Source organism: Mus pahari, chromosome 7, assembly GCF_900095145.1.
Source record: "Mus pahari chromosome 7, PAHARI_EIJ_v1.1, whole genome shotgun sequence".
Lineage (NCBI taxonomy): Eukaryota > Metazoa > Chordata > Mammalia > Rodentia > Muridae > Mus > Mus pahari.
This window is the reverse complement of record NC_034596.1, coordinates 82,143,309-82,164,005: the sequence shown is the minus strand read 5'-3', so window position 1 is coordinate 82,164,005 and position 20,697 is coordinate 82,143,309. Positions and strand designations below refer to the sequence as shown.

The 20,697-nt window shown below is 52.5% G+C and overlaps 1 protein-coding gene across 1 annotated transcript; it reads left to right on the top strand.

The window, feature by feature from the left end:
- Positions 1–1,387: 1,387 nt before the first annotated feature.
- On the top strand, positions 1,388–11,541 carry Zdhhc22 (zinc finger DHHC-type containing 22). Its single transcript, XM_021202705.2, has 3 exons — positions 1,388–1,618; positions 3,324–3,863; positions 8,734–11,541. Exons 2-3 carry the CDS (start codon positions 3,338–3,340, stop codon positions 8,997–8,999), a joined length of 792 nt encoding a protein of 263 aa, XP_021058364.1. The 5' UTR covers positions 1,388–1,618; positions 3,324–3,337; the 3' UTR covers positions 9,000–11,541.
- Positions 11,542–20,697: the final 9,156 nt, after the last annotated feature.

Genomic DNA, 20,697 nt, shown 5'->3' with positions numbered 1-20,697 from the left:
AGGAAAAAGACCTCTTGTCTTTCCTCGTGTCTGTCCTGGGGCCACAGGATTCTCAGACACTGCCTCCTGGCATGCTGTTCTTCCTTTCATATATAAGATTCTTTTAGAACACAGAAAGGTTTCCTGGCCCCTTTTTTATTTTTATGTATGCTGATAAAATACAGAGAAAACAGTGTCTGATGATTCAAAAATAGAGGCTAAGCCGATCGGCATATGGCCTTCACTTCAAAGGATTGCTCGTTTTAATCAACCAGTCGAGATAGCAATGAGCATTTATTATGTTTGCCCACACACAGAGAGGGGTGGAGAAGGCAGTATTGAAAGTCATGGCAGCTTGGGCAACTGAGGCTGGTAAAGGCATAGATACTCTTGCTACGTTTCATGGTCTTAGACTCCACCTACACGGCTGGGTACATGTGCGCGCGCGCACACACACACGCACACACACACACACACGCACACGCACACGCACACACACACACGCACACACACACACACAGAAATGTTTGCCATACACTGATGTTACCACCCTCTTGGTGTCCCATGGCGCACACATGAGAAAGCATGAAAAGAAGACAGGAGAAGCTTCAAGTCCCAGCTGTGCTTAAACCCGGTTGTCCTCCCCTCTCCTAAACCATCCACACTCCTAGTTCTCAAGTGATGCTGACATGGGCAGAGGCGGAGAACAGGATCATTGTGGTAGAACCAGGTTCAAACCCAGGCCCTACCACTCACCTGCTGCATGACCTTGGATCATGTGACTTAGTGTCACCTTCTTGCCTCTAGAAGGAGGCTCAGCTAGATTCGGGGATCATACCAGAGGATGAATGCAGCTGTTGTGCCGTGGGTTCAGCACTGAGGAAAGGGCCAATCTGTAGTGTGATCTGGGAAATGAATGGTCCCCATCCCTAGCAGGCTTTATAGCTCCTGTCAGTCAGTCCTCTGTTCTACAGAACACACTGTTTCCCAGTAAATGGTAAACGGTGGGTACCCACACCCAGGTAGACTGGCTCTCACCCCTCAGCTCACAGCCCTTCTGAGATAATGCTGATCTTCTTGGATGTTACCCTGGTAAACTGAGCTCTTAACATCAACTCCACCCCACCCCCCACCTACATACAAGATTTCCCTTGGTCCTAGCCGCCAGCAGGGAGGGGTCACAAACAGGAAGAGGGGAGGAAGGGAGGTCAGGATATGACTGGAGCTTCTTCATCAAGGCTGAGTCCCCATCTCCCAGTTGGAACCAGGGTTGCAGTAAGGCAGGGCGCCACAATTCGCCCTGGGTGGGTTGGGGGGTGAAAGAAGGGCGGGGTGGGGGGGCAAGTCCTCAGTGCTGAGCCAGTGGCCAGAGCACCGCCCCCAGGAGCGGAGGGAGGGGTGGCGGAGCTGGGGGGGGGTGCCCAGCTGCCATCCCCGCCGTCTCCTGGCCCCCACTCTCTGGCACCCAAGTAGGAGGGAGGCAGCTGCCCGCTCCCTCCTCCCACACTCCCGCTACCTGCCCAGTCCCCGAAGCGAAGCGTGAGGAGGCTGCGAGCCAGTCGGGCGAGCCCACAACTTTGCAGCCTCAGGGAAGACCAGGGTTGGCGTCCGGGGCTCCTCCTGTCGCGACTAGAGCTCGGTGAGTTCGTTCCCCAGCCCTCTGCGGCGCTGCGGCTGCTCCGGGGGGGGGGGGGCGGCTGCCCGGGCGTCCAGGAGGCAGTGGCTGAGGAACCGGTGGGTGCCCGCGCTGTCTGGGTCCGCAGGGCTCCGGTGCCGCCCTCGGAGGCCGGTGAGGCAGACGCCGGTGCTGAGCGGACAGCTCCCCACGCTCGCTGCCGCCCGCCACTCTCTGCGGACCGTTGCGGGACACAGGGCCCGGGCTGCAGCCGCCCACCCGGCGCCCCGCACTCCCCCCCGCCCGGCCCCTGTCCTTTGCCTTCCCAGAGCCGCGGCGCATCTGGAGGCTGCTCCCGCACCCCCCTGGCGACTGGCGCCGGGAAGACACTTGCTTCCCTCGTTGAAGCCCGGTACCTAGGGTTCTGTGGAGTGGGCAGCGCCCCCGTGGCCTCCGGGGATGCATGGCTACGGGGGGTGGGGGATGAGCCCCCAGCGATCGCCCCCACGCTTGCCCTGCGCTGCGCCCCAACAGTGCAGAGAAGCCGCAGGTACCCAGATCGTCAGGCACCTGCAAAGATTTCAAGGTGATCAATGTCTCGGCCCGGACGGGGCAGCCTGAACCCCAGGCCCGTGGTATCCATCCATCTTGGATTCAACCACCTTTCCAGAACTTTTTTCGTGCCTCCTTCTGGCCGATTACTTAGATCACTGGAAAGTTCTTCTCGACACACGGAACCTATTTCCCCGTGGTATCCGAAGTCGGGGAGGGGCCCGGGCTGTAGGAGGTGGGGCTGCGTTCGGCTCTGTGTGGGGGTTCATTCTAGGAAAAGCTGTCAAGCATCCACTAGTCCACCCAGGACGGGCTTCTTGGCATCGAAAGGGTTTCGGCGCCTTGGGGATTGTTTGGGTTTCTCCCGCCAGGAAAGTGAAAGGCGGGTGCGAATGGGGGATTTCAATTTCATTGCCTCAAAGGAAAAACACTCTTTGCAAAGATTTTGTAGCAATAGTCAGGGCAACCAGAGGCTGGAAAATGAACTGACCAGGACCCAGTGGCACAGGTACTCTGGCTACATCTCCACCCCACCCAAGCACCTGAACACGTGTGACTGTATCCAGTGTTTGTCAGGTGGGAGAGAGCATATACATACATACTCAGACGCACACAGATAACATGTACAGTTGCACACAAGAAAACACACATCATGGTTCACAGCATAGCTGCATCCAGAGAGCCTTGGGGTCACAGAATATTGCTCAAGGTAGGAGTAGGGGGAGGGGTGAATCAGGATCTCCAAGAATCAAACTGTTCTCTCCACCCCACCACCGCCCCTAACTCCCATCCTTCCCCTGCTAGGGAAGTCTCAGCCAGAGATCCCAAAGGTGGGTTGTATCCACTACTGTGATACAATAGCAGATTCACCCCTCTGCTCCGAGCCCCCTTCCCCTCCTCCACACACACAATCACTCCAAACTGCAAACAGGTCCTTTTCTCCTTGTACCTCTGCAGACTCCAAGGCAACAAGGACTTAGACAAAGTAGATCTGGTCAGATGCTGACCAGCTATGGTTTCTGGGTCTCTAACCTGCTTGGTCTCAAATTAAGGAAACTGGAAAGGGTGATCCAAGGGGCAGTGTTTGGGAAATTTGTATTCCCGCCCTTCAAGGAGAAGAGTGCCATGGCGACCCTGGACAATGCTGTAAGGCTTCCTCTCTCCTTGTGCCCCTTAGGAATGTAATCGAGGATGCTGGCCTTGCGGCTGCTCAACGTGGTGGCCCCCGCCTATTTCCTTTGCATTTCCCTGGTGACCTTCGGACTGCAGCTTTTCCTCTTCCTGCCCAGCATGCGTGAGGACCCCACAGCCACCCTGCTCTTCTCGCCTGCCATGCTTCACGGGGCGCTCTTCCTGTTCCTCTCAGCCAACGCCCTGGGCAATTACGTCCTGGTCATCCAGAACTCCCCAGACGACCTGGGCACCTGCCAGGGGACCACGTCCCAGAGACCTCAGTGCCCACCACCCAGCACCCACTTCTGCCGAGTGTGCTCCCGAGTCACACTGAGGCACGACCATCACTGTTTCTTCACCGGCAACTGCATCGGCAGCAGGAACATGCGCAACTTCATTCTGTTCTGCCTCTACACCTCGCTGGCCTGCCTTTACTCCATGGTGGCCGGAGTGGCCTACATCTCAGCTGTCCTTTCCATCTCCTTCGCCCACCCCCTGGCCTTCCTCACGCTCCTGCCCACTTCAATCAGCCAGTTCTTCTCCGGTGAGTGGGCCGTGGCAGGCAGGTTCAGCAAACGAGACCTCCCAGCCCAACTCCAAGTTTTTCAAATAAAAAGCACAGAATGCTCAGCTCAAACAGTCAGATAGACAGTTGTTTGGTATCATTATGCCCCAGTATTCCAGGAGGCATACTAAGAGAACAGATTGTAATCTATCAGCAATTAGGATGAACTGGGCATGCTCTGTATCCCACCCGCCTCCTCTTTCATACTATATATTACTCATAAAATTATGGTACCCAAGCTATACTCTTCTCAGACCAGGTACATCCCTTCAGAGAACATGCTATGTTCTCCATAGACCTAGACCCCAGGCCTACACACATTCCTTCAGGAGATCTTAGCAAACAACCACACCCAGGCTAAACCTGACTTCAGGCTGTGCTGAGCAGGGGGCTAACTTCCAACCTCCCACCCACTATGTTAGACTAAACCAGACTCTTGGTGGCTCAGAGCCACCCCACTGGCTACAAGCTGACACACCACAGATCCACGCTGACATGGGATCTGACCCTCTGGGATGCTCTGACACCTGCTGGAGCCAGGTACATGAGTCCTCAAACCAATGCTCACATGGTACCATGGTGAGGACTGTCATTTGAACTGTGTGTCTCTAAGAACATCCCATGATACCTGGCCCTGAGAAGCCCTGTTCTGGTGGCAGTTCTATCTTACCTGACCCTGGCATGTGTCCCTACTTCCTTGCCTTCCACTCTTTTCCCACCTTTGTTTGTTTGTTTGTTTGTTTGTTTTTGTTTTTTAAAGTTTTATTTATTATATGTAAGTACACTGTAGCTGTCTTCGGACACTCCAGAAGAGGGCATCAGATCTCATTAGGGATGGTTGTGAGCCAATACGTGGTTGCTGGGATTTGAATTCTGGACCTTCAGAAGAGCAGTCGGTGCTCTTACTCACTGAGCCATCTCACCAGCCCTTTTCTCGCCTTTGATCTTGAATTCTGACCAATTTGATCTCTACAATTAATAATGGTATGGGCACAAAGATGTGTGTCTGGTGTTCTTAGGTCCATTTCACAGATAAACTGAGTCTTAGATGGGCTAAATGACCTGCCTAATATCTTAACTTCCCTAGAATGGCTGTCTCTGGCTTGTATCCAGGTGCTTAAATCACAATTTCATACTCATTTTCAAGGTCCATATTCCCAAACACCTTCCCTGTCAAAGAAAGGCAGCTACTTCTACAGAAAGCCTGACCGTGCTGACACCTAGACTGGCCTGGCCTGGGTATTTAAAACATTTTTTCTGTACCCCGGGGGAACCCTCATTTCAGTTGTATCTTTAGCTCAGCCCTTCACAGACATAGAACTACTGTGCCGTTTGGCAGTGGGAACACAGGAGCCCAGGGAGAAACAGCCATGAGAAATGCCTGGAGAGATAGATGGTGGCTAAGCTGGGCCCAGAACTTGGAGCTCGGGGGCCTTCTGGATCTTGGTGCTGGCATAGAAGGCTGCCAGGACTGAAATAAGCAGGGTGGGGGAGGGTGGGTGGGTGGGCTGGGGGTGGAGTGTGAGAGCAGGCAGGTGGGGCGACGGGGAGAGCTAGAGAACCTGATTGCACATCCTTTTCCAAGTAGTCTCTCCAACCATAAAAATGGGTGGTTCCAGAAGGAGGACCTTGAAATGGTTGGATTTAAGTCTGGGCGTGAGGCCTGCCCATATGTGCTAGGTCTGGGAAATATGGAAGGGAGGGAGGGAGCCCCTTGCTTTGATCTGATGGGAGAAAAAAAGCCAGCCCTTGCCCACCTCAGGGCCCAAGCATCTGTGCTGGCTTTAGAATGAGCCTCGCCGTCTTTCACCACACCCACAGGAAAAATGGATGCAAGGTTTCTCATCGCCAGATCCTCCTCGCCTTCCTTCTAGGCTCACCCCCTCACATCCCTCCCTGGCCCTGTCCACACACATACGATCTTCTCTTCAGCCTTCTCCTTTGAGACTCTTCTACCCCAGTTTCCAGTCCAAATGGTCCAGAGCGTACCCTCTCAGCTGCTCAGGAGAACCAGAGGGCAGGAGGCTGCTTAAAAGCAGTTGTTTAATCCAGAAATTATCCCTGTCGTCAAAACCTGAGATGACTCTGGACAGGGCCTTGAAAATCCCCTACCTTTGTTTGGGGAGATTCTTCCAAAATACTACTGACCACTGATCTCAGACCCTCAGGTAATGCCACAGGCAAGAGAGAGGTCTGTTGAGGAGTCTTGGAAGGGTGTCCTAACTTTTGGCTTTGTGTCACCTCTGTGAGCCTCATTCTTATCTAGAGAATGGAAGTGACATTGTTTGGCATGGCATCTGGATTAGTATCAGTTGATAGACAGCACTAGAAGTCCCCATAGGAGAAAAACTAAACTAGAATTCATTGGATATCTATTTTGTGCCCCACTAGACGTGTCTCTTTGCATCGGATCCTTAGGATCTGGGAGACAGGTATTGTGTTATAGTTTTTTAAAGCCGGGGTTTAAAGCAAAGGTTAAGTTGCTGCTGAGCCGCTTAGTTTTGGACTCCGAGATCATCCTTTTCTGCTCTGCCACCCTGCCTGTTTAGTCTTGCTTCGTGCTGATTGAGCCTCTTTGGGAGGAGGGGGACTGCCCATGCCCAGATGTATTACAGAGTATGCTGGGGGATGGTTTGGCAGCAGTGTTAGAGACGGTTGCCGGGGGAGAGCAAGGAGAGAGAAATTAGATGATGTAATCTTTCAGATCCTTTAAGAAACTTGTATGATTTTCTGAAAGAGAAACTATTATTACACTGTTTAGAGGCACTGAAGCAGCCAGGACAGGTAACTTCAAACACTTTGAAAGGAAGAAAGCAGGGCCCCAGAATAGCCTTTTGTAGCTGCTACATGGGGCCAAAGGTCTTTGCCTCATGCCTTGATTTAGAAACTTGCGGTAAATGGCTTCTGTCAGCCTGACTTGTTCCCAGGGCTGAGTTGCAAGGCAGGCCTAAGCTTGACAGCTCTGAGTCTCTCACATCCTGGCTGGAGGGGTAGCTTGCACATCAGTATTCCTCAAGCTGGAAAGACACCATGGCCCCAGGAGTCTCTGCCCTGCACATAGCTGCCCAAGCTAATTTGTGCTGACAAGGAAAAAGTGGGTCAGGGGACGGCCCAGCTTTACCTGAGTCTGTCCAACAATGGTGGAGGGGCCTCTCCAAATGTCTGCTGGACAAGATTTCTATCCTCCGGGCAGATGGACCGATTTGTCTCTAACTTTGCAAAGAGAATCCTGTTATCCAAGCTCCTAGGGCAAGCGGGGCGTGGCTGCCACGCCTTTAATCCCAGCACTCGGGAGGCAGAGGCAGGCGGATTTCTGAGTTCGAAGCCAGCCTGGTCTACAGAGTGAGTTCCAGGACAGCCAGGGCTACACAGAGAAACCCTGTCTCGAAAACCAAGCTCCTAGGGCTTCCAGTGAGCAAGCCGGCAGATCGATTCATCCTGACTGCTGAATCCACCGTGGATCAGACTGACAGGTGTTAAAGTCTACTTCTTAGGAATCAGGAAACTGGAGCCTGGGAAGAAGTGGGCTGGAGCAAGTAAGTGCTGGGGGCGGGGAGGGGGGAGGGGGCGGAGACGATAGTGGAGATTTTTGTAGGTGCCTTGTGTACTGATACCTCTGTACAAGCACCCGAGCCTCTCTAGAGAAGGGGGGGCTTGTCCAGGAAATAAGAAAGGGACCCAAGTTCTATTCTCAACCCACTGCTCTGGCTGCTAAGCATGCCAACATAGATGTGTTTGCTACAGCTACTAAAACTGTAGCACAGACAGGGCTCCGAGCCCTGGAAAGGTGGGGGAAGGCCTGAGGGTCTTGGGACTTAAACCTGAACCATTTGGAGATGTAGCCTCCTTCTCCAAGCCATGGCACTCAGCACCAGGGGTAAACCACAACGCTGGCAACTCTGAACACCTGTAACACTGAAAACCTATGAAGCATTATAGACACGTTGCTCATGAGCCACGTAGAGCTCAGAGAGGTTAAGGAACCTATGAAAGTCCACACAGCTGAGAGACTCAAACCGAACATGGACCAATCCCCCCACCTCAAACTCTGGGGATGCTTGAGGTGTGTTACAAAGGGGACCTTTAAAAACAGCCACAGGATGTGCTCGGTGTAAAGGGTGTAGCGTGGGTGCTGTCCCGCGGCAGGGTGCTGAAATGATGGCCTTAAGAGTTTCTTTGCGCCTTAGCCTCTGTCTTGACTGACCCGACTACTTTGGCTGAGTGTTCCAGTGTCTCCTTCCCTTATTAACATTGATGACTGAATTGTTCTCTAAGTCGGCTGTGTGCTGCCCTTGAGGCTGAGCTCGTGACTTGTTCCCATGACTAGGTTCTGTTCTCCATCATGCTGTCACTTTCCCAGATCCTCCCAGACAGTGCTCCCAGCCTCACAGGGAGAACTGGATGCAGTCTAGACAGCTGCCCAGGTACCAGCTCTCTCTCTCTCTCTAGGTTCCTAAACTCGCTCCCCCTTCTTCCTCTGACCCACCCCCCATCTCGATTCCAATCCAGAAAGCGAAATGGGGGGGGGGGAGGCACTGTGTAGGGAAATGTGCAGAGTCTAGGCTGTGCTGAGAGCTCTTTTCACTGAGTTCTTTTAGTTTGTTCTCCATCTCCCCAGACACCGGGTTCTCCCGCTCTCTCCTCAGGAGCCATCAGCACTAAGGAAAACTTGGGCCAAGGAGCTCAGCCTCTTCCCAGGCAGCAGAGCTGAGATTGCTACAAATCGCAACTTCCAACTCGTGAGCCTGTCTCTCTGCCTCTCAGCGGAAAGCGCCAGAGCGCGCGGAGCGCCTGGCTACGTGGCCTGGGTGTAAAGCGGTCTGGTGTTTTCCCTCCCCCACCCCCGCAGGAGCTGTCCTCGGTTCTGACATGTTCGTCATCCTCATGCTTTACCTCTGGTTCGCTGTCGGCCTGGCCTGCGCCGGTTTCTGCTGCCACCAACTGCTGTTGATCCTCCGGGGGCAAACCCGCTACCAGGTTCGAAAGGGGATGGCTGTAAGAGCCCGACCCTGGCGCAAGAACTTACAGGAGGTCTTCGGAAAGAGATGGCTGCTTGGCTTGCTGGTCCCCATGTTCAATGTCGGCACCGAGAGCTCGAAGCAGCAGGACAAATAGCTGGCAGGCACTCCTGCCATTTCTGTGTCTCAGTTTCTCCTGAACCTAAGACCACAGCACCCTTGTCTTCACCTGTGACACACCACACCCTCCCCTAGGAAGGGCCTCATATCCACCCCAGGTCTTCAGTCCTCAGAGGATATGTTAACAGGTGCATCTCGACGTGGAAGGGAAGTGGCTGCCTGGGCACCACTCGGCTGCTCCAGGGCCAGCCAGGTAGGGAGCTGCTAAATCGTTAAGGTGTTTCTACTTCAAGTTTTTTGGTTTTTTGTTTTTTTTTTTCTGGTGAGCCCTTCTCTGCCCCTACCTGGCCTTTCCTCTCCTGTGTCTCGGGTCATTGATGCTTTTGCTAAAGTCCTTCTCTCTGTGTTGATATTTGGAGACTACATTCTTGCTGCTAGCAGGAGATTCCACAGAACCGAGAGGCTGGTAAATGGTAGCTACCATGAATGAGAAGCAGTCAAGTAAGCTTTGCCAACTGCTAGTGAGAATGGGAAGGGGTGGGGATCCACCCTCGTCCACTGTGAGGGATAAGCAATAGTATTTGTGTTGGGAGGGGGGGGTGGCACAGGCACTTGCTGCTCAGCCGGAGTACAGAGCCCTTTCCCTAGAGACAGTAATCAACAGCCTGATGTTCTTCAATGCTGTTCTCTGTCCAACCTGCCCCAGCCCAGCCCAGGAGTTAGCTGAATAGTTCTTTTCTCTGGAATTTCTCTGGCCTTTCCCTTTGGTCTCCAGCCTTCAGATTTTTGTTCGTTTGTTTGTTTGTTTTGCTAGCTATTGGGAAGGGAGAAGGGAGAGAGAAGAGGGAGTTACTTACCCATAAGTAATAAGAGAAGTGTGCTTCTTATATAGCCTTATATAATCGTGTGTGTGTGTGTGTGTGTGTGTGTGTGTGTGTGTGTGTGTAAGAGGGGGAGGAGGTAAGGAGTGTTGTTATGAGCACAGAGAGAGAGTGAGTATTGGAGGGGAAGGAGGGAGGAGCAAATGGGTTAACTCTTTTGCAGCCAAAGCCAGCCAGTGATTGAATGTTACCTGGAGTGAGTGCTGGCCCTGGAGGTATTTTGACAGGATCTAGGCAGTTATCTACAAGAAGAGGGTTTTTTTTTTTTTTTTTTGTACTAGTTTGTTCTAGATGAACTTAGTGATGACTTTCCACTCCTTGATTCCAATGTCTTCTTTGATACTGTTGGGCCCAGGGACAAGATCTTTAGAAACAAGATCTTGGGCTGGAGAGGTGGCTCAGCAGTTAAGACTGCTTTTCCAGAGGTCCTGAGTTCAATTCCCAGNAACCACATGGTGGCTCACAACCATCTGCAGTGGGGTCTGATGCCCTCTTCTAGTGTGTCTGAAAAAAGTAGAGAAGTGTATTGACATACGTAAAGTAAATAAATCTTTAGGAAAGAAGGAAAGAAGATATTTAGAGATAAGATCTTTACTTGCTTTCATGGGGCGGGAGGTAGGACAACCATGGAAAGGGTCTAAAAATCATGACACAGACTTTCTGCACACAGTCCAGCCACCCAGGAGACTTCCTGATGTTAGCAATAGCTGAGAGGGGGCCAGCAGTAGAGGACAGGGAGGTATAACTATGTTAGAGCCAGGTTGGTGCTGTTAGCTGTAAGGAGAGAGAAACCTGGAGGTCATGCTCAGCCCTGAGGAGTTTGTGGGAATGACAGAACATTGGGGTGCAGTTGCCAGTCCATTCCTGCCCGTCTGGCTAGCTCTAGATAGGGGTCCTGCCTTGTATCCTGAGACCCAGAGGACCAGACAGACCCCTGGGGCAAATGAAGGTGTGGGATCCACACAAAAACCGTCTCCTGACTTGGTCCCAGGGCCCATACAACATCCATACAGGCACTGAGGCCAAAGTCTGTGCTCTGCAGTATCCAGTGGGTGGCCACAGTGACCCCAGCCACTGCCCAAGAAGAGCGTGAATTGGTGAACAGAGCGCGGGAGGATATTACTCAGGTCCGACTTTGGTGCCCCCCAGAGGGCTAATGTAGTAATGGCGTTCCTGCTGACACTTCTCCCTTAGCAGGTATTCTTTTAGGCTCATACTCTTATCCGTTCATCCTAGCTATCTGTATCAAGCACCGCCCGTGGGCAATCCAGACACCCACCATCAGGGGCAGATGATGCTCTGCTTTTTTGGCAGTCATGGCAGCTGGCCCCTTGGAGACGAATGATGTGCAGGGCTAAAGGGGAGCCCAGGCTTCCTCAGTGGAAGAGCCATTCAAGTATCTCTGCTCACAGTTCTGGGCACCCTTTAGCAGCATGAAGAAACACGGGAGGGGAGATGTCTGGATAGTTCGGGTCTTGGGGCTCTCTTGACCCTACAGTCCAAACTCGAAAGCCAGCCCTATAGTGTTGTCCAGGCTCGGGACCACTGAGCCTGACATCCCAGAGGGGAAAGGGAATACTTCCGGTGGCCAGGTCTTTAAACAGGTCAGGGACTAACGGCTGTAGGGAGATTGTCAGGTGTGGCACTTGAGTGGCATTTGAACACACGGCCCTCTGTTGTTAATAAAGAAAAATCAATAAAATACGTGGTTTTCAACTGTACTTGGTTTGTCTGTTGTGGCGGTTGCAGGTACAGCGTGCCCCGATACAGATTTACAGTGGTTAGGAGTGCCTGTGGTCCAGTGGGTAAGCAACTACAGCAGGCTTCCCTGAGCCATGCACCTGTGGAACCCCTGCTCCTCCCTCGGGTTCACTGAGGTCTGACGTGGCACTGACCCAGGACTCTGCTCCACACTCTTCTCACTGGCCCCGGGACCCACGTCTGTTGTGTCTGCTCAGGGCCGGGTTGTGTGGTGTGGTAGTGTGACGACTCTTAGCCCTTGTGGGTAGTAGGTCTACGGCACCGCAGAGACCGGGAATGAAAGATCTCATCTGAGAATTTCCCTCTCCTTCCTCCTCCTTGATGCAGAGGGGAAGGCGGGGAAGAGGATGGGAGGCCATCTGCGTTTTCATCTCAGCTACCAGATTAACTTGAGAACAAGGCAGGGCCTCCCTACCTCTCAGGCTTCACTGCTTTGGGTGCAGTGAAGAAGATACCGGGCTCTTGAGGGCATAGCCCCTGAAACATGCTGAAGACATGCAGGCCCAGACGGATGGGGCACAAAGGGCAAATGCTGACTTTGTGTGACCTATCAGAGCCCCAGCCAACACACAGCCAGGAAGCCAAATCCTGACAGAGCAGGCAGCTCATTGTGGGAACCCCACGGCTGCCCTTCTCGGCCCTGTATCCGATGCTTAGCTGGGGTGAGGCGTCTAGTCACTGCTCAACAACTACTACTGGGTGCTTGTTTCCCCGTGCCGTGTTCTGCTCATTGCAGGCTCAGAAACCTCGGAGGCTGTGGAGGTTTTGTTCCAGGAGAGACTCAGAGAGGCAGGGAGTGCATATCCATCTGTCAGGGTGGGGTGGGGTTTTCATCTGTGCAGGTCTGGGTAGATGAATGAGATTTTGGCAGATTGAGATGGAGGAGTTTCTGGGTAAGAGACCATGCCTGGAGCCTTGAAGCGCAGAGGCCATCACGGTGAGAGGGAGGGAAAGCCGAGACTGCTCCGTGAGCAGGAAAGGCTTTGAAGAGCAAGCTAGGACCACAGGAACCACATCTGTAACGAGTCTGAAGGACAACAGGAACCACATCTGTAACGAGTCTGAAGGACAACAGGAACCACATCTGTAACGAGTCTGAAGGACAACAGGAACCACATCTGTAACGAGTCTGAAGGACAACAGGAACCACAGACATTTTGGTGTGGTGGGATCAGTACTAGACTGCAAAGAAGGAGAAAAAACAAAAAGAGTAGAGTCTTTGAGGATAGAGGAAGCGGGGAGATGAAGTGGAAGGACCATAGAATCTGGGTGGAGGTGGCGTTGTGGGCTGGGAAAGAGGAATGGTGGGAGAGAGGCACTTCTCAGACACACGACATGACTGGAGAGGCCACAGAGAGAGGATCCAAGGTGGCCTGCAGGTTGAAACAGAGTAAATCAGGCGACTTCAAAGGACAGGGTGACAGGGACACTGAGCTAGGCAGGGCAGGGTGCTGAGGCTCTGGGCCTTGAGCATTGACCTATCAAGCAGCTGATAATGCCACAGGCAACTAGCCACTCCACCACCTCGGTGGAGAAGGAATTTGGGGGAGGGCATCGACAAGCACACTTGGCAACACAACTCTTGACCCCCAAAGCAGTGTAAAAGCTGTGTACCTATCTCAGAAAGAAACCCTAGGTCCTCTGGCTTTACACTGAGTAGTGGAGAGAGGCACCTGCCCCCCCACCCCCACCTCTCGTACCTAAGTACCCCCTCAGAGTGCATACTCTGTTTTGACTCCTTGTCCTAGAATTGGACAAGCAAGGTATAAGTGGCCTCACTCTTAGGTCCAGGAACACACAAAACTCTGGAAAAGGGACAAACCTGAGGAACTTTGCGCGCATGACCCCTTTGCTGCAACAAAGAAATAACCTCCTTCCCTAGGTCCTCCATGGTCTTGGCCGTTGTCGCCTGTGTGTTTGCCTGCTCCTCAGGTGTCCTGCATCCTCTTGGTGCCCTATGTCTTCCACGCGGTCCTGCTCTGCCTCCAGGTACAGTCACAGGGATACTTGAGATACATCCTCCATATGGAGAAGGAGGAGGAGGAAGAGGAGGAGGGGGAGAGGAGGAGGAGGAAGAGGAGGAGGGGGAAGGGAAGGGGAAGGAGAAAGAGGGGGGAGGGGCTGAGGAGATGGCTCCGTGGTACTGCTCTTTCAGAGGATCTGAGTTCAAGTGCTAGCACCCGCATCAGGTGGTTCTCACAACCACCTGTAACTCCAGCTCCTCTTCAGGAATCTGCACTCACACTGCGCACATACACAGAGACACACCAACACACATATACAGACACACTCACACAATTAAAAGTCATTGTAAAACTACTTTAAAGAAAGAATGTGCAGGAACTACGGATCCAATTGCTTGGGTGAAGAGGCAGAGCCTAGATCTCCTCTGCGGCCCGAGAGCCTGCTGTGCGGGGGCAGGAGGTGCCCGGGAGCAGCCCCTCTCCTCCCACCTTCCATGGTCTCCGTGTACGCAGTGCAGGCCTAGCTACTCCACCCATCCCCAAACACTCACTGAGGCTGACTCTGTGCCAGGCACGACGCCAAGAACCAGAAAAGCAAAGATGAATGAGCCTTCAGGGAGCTTACGGGAAAGAAGACAAATTGCAGCCGCCTGTGATTCAGCGGTAGGAGCAGGCTGAAGGGAAGAAGACAAGGTGCTACGGAAGCCTGGAGGACAACGCAGCCCCTCCTCAAACGTGGGTGGGCTGGAAGGCTTCCCAGGGGAGGCAACATGTAGCTCAGGAGAATACAGGGAAGCACACCAGGCATGGAGGAAAGAAGGCTGTGCGTAGACAGAGGCTCCTGTGATTTCTGGGAATTACAAGGCAGGGTTCGGAAGCAACGGCGCTTCATCTTGCAGCTTTAGTTAGGGACCCAGTCCTCAGGCTATGAGCTGCAAGGACAATGACTCATCCATGATAATTTCTTTTTTTTTTNANNNNTTTTTTTTTTTTTAAGATTTATTTATTTATTATATGTAAGTACACTGTAGCTGTCTTCAGACACTCCAGAAGAGGGCATCAGATCTTGTTACGGATGGTTGTGAGCCACCATGTGGTTGTTGGGATTTGAACTCAGGACCTTCGGAAGAGCAGTCGGGTGCTCTTACCCACTGAGCCATCTCACCAGCCCCCATGATAATTTCTTATGAAGCCACTCCTCACCTCAACTCATGGTGTCCTATGAGCGAAGCAAGTGCCAATTGATGTCTGAATGGCCTCCGTATTGGAGACCATTTCTGAAGGAGTCGGTCCGAAGCTGCTGAGGAATTCAGCTGGGAACATTTTTTAAAAAAAAATTAACCCCAGTACTCGGGAGGCAGAGGCAGGTGGATTTCTGAATTCAAGGCCATCCTGGTCTACAGAGTAAGTTCCAGGACAGGCAGGGCTACACAGAGAAACCCTGTCTCGAAAAACCAAAAAAAAAAAAAGTCTTGACTCCCTATGCCCAAAGCAGGCTCATGAGAGTGTCTTACCACTCCTGCCTTCTTGCATAGCCTCAGGAAACAGGATAAAAGGAAGCCTTCCTACTACGTATAGAAAGAACAGAACCCTGAAGAGTGGGGCTGACCCTTCCTTGTGTCCGCCACCCTTATCCTGCCTGGTGAGGCGTTCCCTTGTGGCTATCTATGTCCAGTGACCTAGTGCCTTCTCATAGTTCTTCCTTTTGCCCAGATATCTTTAGCCTAGACAGCTCCGTCCTGTCCACATCTCACTCTTCTACAGGGCTTCGCCTTACCTGACCCAGACTGGTCTGGAACCATCTGCCGAAATTCCCATGGTTCTCTGTGGCTCCGATTGCTGTTTCCTGTGGGTTTGTCTCCTGCCTGCACCACACACCTCGGAGGGCGGGAATGGAGAGAGTGGTGGTTTTGCCCCAACTCCATGATGACATATATTTTCTTAAAGATATATTTATTATGTATACAATATTCTCCCTACATGTATGCCTGAATGCCAGAAGAGGGCACCAGATCCCATTATAGATGGTTGCTGGGCATTGAACTCAGGACCTCTGGAAGTCAGGCCCCTCTCTGGCCTGCTCCTGATGCCTTCACTCCCTCCTGAGCTTTAACCTCTCTAGTCCTCCATGCTGACATATTTTTATTAATAGGATTGATAATTATTAGCATTAGCTCGGCATCCCCCATTGCCTGGCCCTTGTCATTCGTAAACTTTACCTGTATTAATTCATTTATTTCCTGTAGCAACCTTGTGAAGTCAGCTCTGTTATAACCCTACTTTCCAAGTTTTTTTTAAAGGGGGGGAGGGGCGCAGGGACGTTATTAATTTGCCCAAGGCTCACAGCTAGCAGTGGCAGAGCCTAGCTGCACAGCTACGTAGCTTGATCCGGAGTGTAGCCCCTGCCTCCGAGCACCACCCTCTGCACAGTGAATTATTGTAAACATTCAACAAGTTCTTTGCCGAAAAGAATACGGAATCAAATTTTCCCTGGGTAATTCTTGGGTCCATTCCTTCAATGTATCGGCTTCATCGAATGTATTCTTTCATCGAACGGCTAGAACGTCACAGGAAGTATTGGTACGGAAGAGCTAGGTGCATCCTCTGCCTGGAGGCTCATGACCCGTCTGCTCCTCAGCCTGGGGAGAGTGACCACTTTGCACAGCTTTCTAGATTCTAGGATGACACCTCTCTAAGGAAAGGCCCAGCGTCCTTCTGGCTACATCCCTACAGAGACTAAACACGGTCAAAGGGCCAGTATAACCCAAGCTTCTAGAGATTCAGGTAGAGGAAGCACTGGGGTGCAGGGTTCCGGTGTCAGGGGGCATAGGCTTCCAGAGCCTCTGCACAAGCTCATCTACTCTGCTGGGAAAGAGCCCCCCACCCCCCACAACCCCGTCCCCACCCCCGCAGAACTGTGGCTGGCTGCTGGTGTGGCTCACGAGCTAAGTGCTCCAGGCTGATGAAAGCAAAGATGCAAAGCTCTGCAGAAGGCCCCCCCCCCTGTCCCCCGCCAGGCACTTCCCCAAACCGGAACCTCCGCGAAGGAGAGGGGAGCAGGGCTCATCACTAAGAGCTAGGCCTTCGGGATAAAAAGCAGCCCTGCATGGAAGCTCTTCCGCCTCTCCCTGTGCCCGAATGCCCCCTCTCTGGCCTGCTTGTAATGCCTTTAGAAACCTCCCCGCCAAGTATTTTCAAATTCCAGGCGGCATTTGCCGCTAAAGTTCTTGAAAAGAGATGCTTCCTTAGGTAGAGAGCTAGAGGAGAGGCGGGCCAGAGGCTGGGGAAGGTTTGTACTGGGAGAGGAGAGTGGGATCGCCCTGGGAGGGTGCTGCCTGAGGACATAGAGGATATGTCTCCAGGACATAGAGTGGCAAGACATCTGGGCAGGGGACAATGAACGAATTAAGCAGTGGCCTCACAGATGCCCCCTGGCCTCCCCCAAAAGATCACCACACAGAGTATTGCATGCCTGATGATTCTGAGTTATTGGGATGACCCCCAAAGAGACACGCATGATGCGCTTAGCCACAGACGGCTGCCCCACATCCCTCCCTGTGTGGCCCAAGCTTCCGGAAAGCGGAGTTCTGAGCTGTGGATGTGCCCTGTGACCTGGCCCACTGGTCTGTCGCAAACCTTCCACGTAGCGTGTTGTGCTGTGTGGACAGTGGATAAGACAGCAGGAATTGAAACTAAGAGGAGAAGCAGTTGGGTGTGTATAGTTTGAGAGCTGGAAAAACAGTAGATAAAGTCACATAAATTTGATTTTGATGGCTACAGTCTGCAGAGGTCGCACGAACCGGTTAGTCCAAGACTGTAGAGATTGCTCACAGGGCCCAGGCATGGTGATGGAAGAGGCAAGCCAGTCCTAGGCTTCGAGGCCCATCCAAGGAGCCCGCCGAGGCTGAGAAATCCCTCACCGGCACAGCATAATTAATCCACAACAGCAGGGGAGAGAGTGTGGCGGCTCTCAGAGAAAGGAGTTAATTAGCAACGCGTTCGGGGAAGACAATTAAATTACAGGAGACAATAGAACGCTTGGAGGACCCTGGAGCTCCCTACACGGATCACTCAGACCACGCGTGGGGGTGGTGTTTCCACCTAGCCACCAGCCACGCAGGGGGGGATGCAGTACTCGCGTCGGCCGGGAGAGGGCGCCCCCGCCCGCCACGCCTGAGGCCACAGCCTGCGGGGGACCATCCGCGCGAGACCCACCCCAGAGCCAGAGAGCTTGCCAAGTGTTTGCCTCGCCGAGCCACAAAGGGCTTTAGCCGGGAAAGAGCACAATCTGGGGCCCAGATCCATGCTACCAAAAATAGGCTGACCCAAGACCCGTCTCTGCATCGGTCAGGAGCAGACAGACTGCCAAGAGGGGCGGGGATCCAGCAGCCTGGTGCGCAACACCCAGGCTGTGCATCTGCAGGTTCCCAGTAGAGCACGCTCCTGGGCTGAGCCCTCCTCGCTCTTAAGCCTGTAGCCTCCTCCCTCGCTGCCACACTGTGGCTTTATTTGTTATAATAGTGATCTTACAGTGCTTTAACCTAGCCCAGAACTGGTGAGTTGGCTTAGGGACGTCCCTCCCACTTATGGCCACAGCCCTGTGCGGTGTGTTTATTAATTAGTCTTGTTCTGAAGAAGAAACCCAGGCTCTAAGAGGCTGAGGAAGTTGCCCAGAAACAAGCAGTTGGTGAGTGAAGAGGCTGATGTTTACATTCCGTTAGCCTCTGAGCCCTTCCCCAGCCACTACCTCGCCTGATTTTAGCCCAAGCCTCTTGCACAGAGCTTCACATTGATGCTTATTAAATAAGAGCCCCCGGGATGCATTGCAGGTTTGTTTTCTTGTTTGTTTGAGAAGGATGTACACATTTCATGAGATGGTGTGTGTGTGTGTGTGTGTGTGTGTGTGTGTGTGTGTGTGTGTGTGTAAACTGAGCACTTGGATCAGCAAAGGGTGGTGTCCCTGACTCTTGGCAGTTCCGGGAAATCCCTGGGGATCTTATTAAACCGCAGCAGGACTCTGCATTCCTCACAAACTGCTTCTGTTAATACTACTCCCGGGGAGCGGGGAGCGTGGAGCATGGAGCGTGGGTCCCCAACTCCTACTTGGTCTGCACATTTGCAGTCTATGCAAGGAGTTTCCGAAATTACTGATGGGTGTGGAACAGGGTGCACTCCCTCACAGAGAGGCCGATAAAACTGGTCTGGGTGTGACCTGGCATGGATTTTCTTTTTAATTATTAAAAAAAAAAAAAAAGACGTTCCAAAGGCTATTGCTCTGAAGCCAAGCCTACAGCTCAGTGGGTGTATCTGAAGGTGTGGGTGCGAGCAGAAGGGGTTATCACAGGTGTGAAGGACAGACTGCACTGGAGACTTGGAGGTGGAGTCGCCAGGGAGGTCTCGCTAAGGTGGGGGCGGACAACCTTGGTCCTGTTCCTTAGCTTCCTCCTGGCCTGGATGGTTATGAAGTGGGGTGAGGCCTGGGACAGGCTGGGAAGCACAGAGCCATTTGGCAGGTACTCCCTAGGATCTGCTCCGGGAAGGGCTGCATTCGGGGTGTCTGGGCCCGGTGCCAGAGGCATGCAGGGAGCTGGCCGATTTGCTGACTAACTGACTGTAAGTACAAAGCAGAAGGCTGGTTTTGGACTAAGGCCAGTGCAGCCGCCCAGCCCTCATTTTCTTAGCCGGCACAGTTCACCTGCAGGGATCACTGGAATTGAACATTCACCGCACAGGGTCACACCGAACTCCTTCATAGTAAGGCCTGACAATCTTTGAATGTTGATAGAAGCAACCCACCAAGCAGCTAGCGAGGCCCTGAGAGACAGGGTGGGGGTCTGGTCCTACATTCTCTCCATTCATACCTCCCTTCACATTCTTTCTGTGACTAGAACACTATTCCAGCCAGGCATGGGGACACACATCTACAATCCAATTCTCAAGAGGCTGAGGCAGGGAGATTGGAGAGAACTTGAGGCCAGCATGGGCTACAGAGAGAACCCTGTCTCAAAAAAAAAAAAAGGAAAGAAAAGAAAAAAGAAAAAAATAAAGAAAAGAAAAAGAAAAATGGGGCTGAAACAATGGCTAAGAGCACCGCCTGCTCTTCCAGAGGACCCAGGTTCAATTCCCAGCACCCACCAATTCCAGGGCATCTGACACCCTCACACAAGCATACATGTAGCAAAACACCAATGCACATGAAATAAAAGTAAATGACTTTTTAAAAAAAATCAAGATTGGGGCCTCTGAGTTGCTCTTCAGGTAAACGCACAGACACCCAGTGAGTGTAATGAGCTACGTTTGACTTCCCAGACCCGCCCGGTAGAAGAAGAAAAGCAACTCCTAAAAGAATTCCTGCAGCCTCCACACATGCAGACAAACAGATAGACACAAAAAATCAAAATTAAGGTGGGCATGGTATCATAGCCTTTCTCAGCACTTGAAAGGCTGAGGCAGGCAGATAGATCTCTGAGTTCAAGGCTATACACAGAAAGTTTGAAGATGACCAGGGCTAACAAAGAAACCCTGCCTTGAAAAACAAAACAACAAAATTAAAATTAAATAAATAAAACCAAACACTATTCCTAGTATCTGTTTGCCGGAGCTTCACCCTATGCCTGAGTTTAAATCTCCACTTGCATTCCCCTCTCTCCAGGCTTTGCAGAACTCCCGAGCTCAAGAATGAACTTCTACCATGGCACTGTCTCCCCCATGTGCTCCTGGCTCGGGTGTCAGGGCTCCCAGGGTGGGTCAACAGTGCCTCAAGGGTGTTTGGTGCTACTGGATGCGAGCCGGGATGTGTGGGTGCCCTTGCTGGCAGACACTGAGGCCAAATGGGGCTGTGGTTCAGGGAAATGCAGGAGACTAGAGTCACTCAGCAGGATAGGCCAGCTGAGAACTCTCCTGGTGTAGGATGTGAGGGTGAACTTACCAACCAACCAATGGCTTGTGCCTGTGGCAGCACCTGCCTTCTGAGGACTCTGGCCCTCATCACAGGGTGTTGTCACCCCAAGCTTAGCAAAGTGGCTGATCTTTGACATAAAAGAGGCAAGTAGGCCAGGCGTGGTGGCACACGCCTTTAATCCTAGCACTTGGGAGGTAGAGGCAGGCGGATTTCTGAGTTCGAGGCCAG

Bases quoted from the DNA above. Each gene is read 5' to 3' on its own strand.
- Zdhhc22 (XM_021202705.2), top strand. From the start codon at position 3,338: ATGCTGGCCTTGCGGCTGCTCAACGTGGTGGCCCCCGCCTATTTCCTT. The intron at 3,864-8,733 runs GTGAGTGGGCCG...CCACCCCCGCAG, and splicing joins AATCAGCCAGTTCTTCTCCG to GAGCTGTCCTCGGTTCTGAC.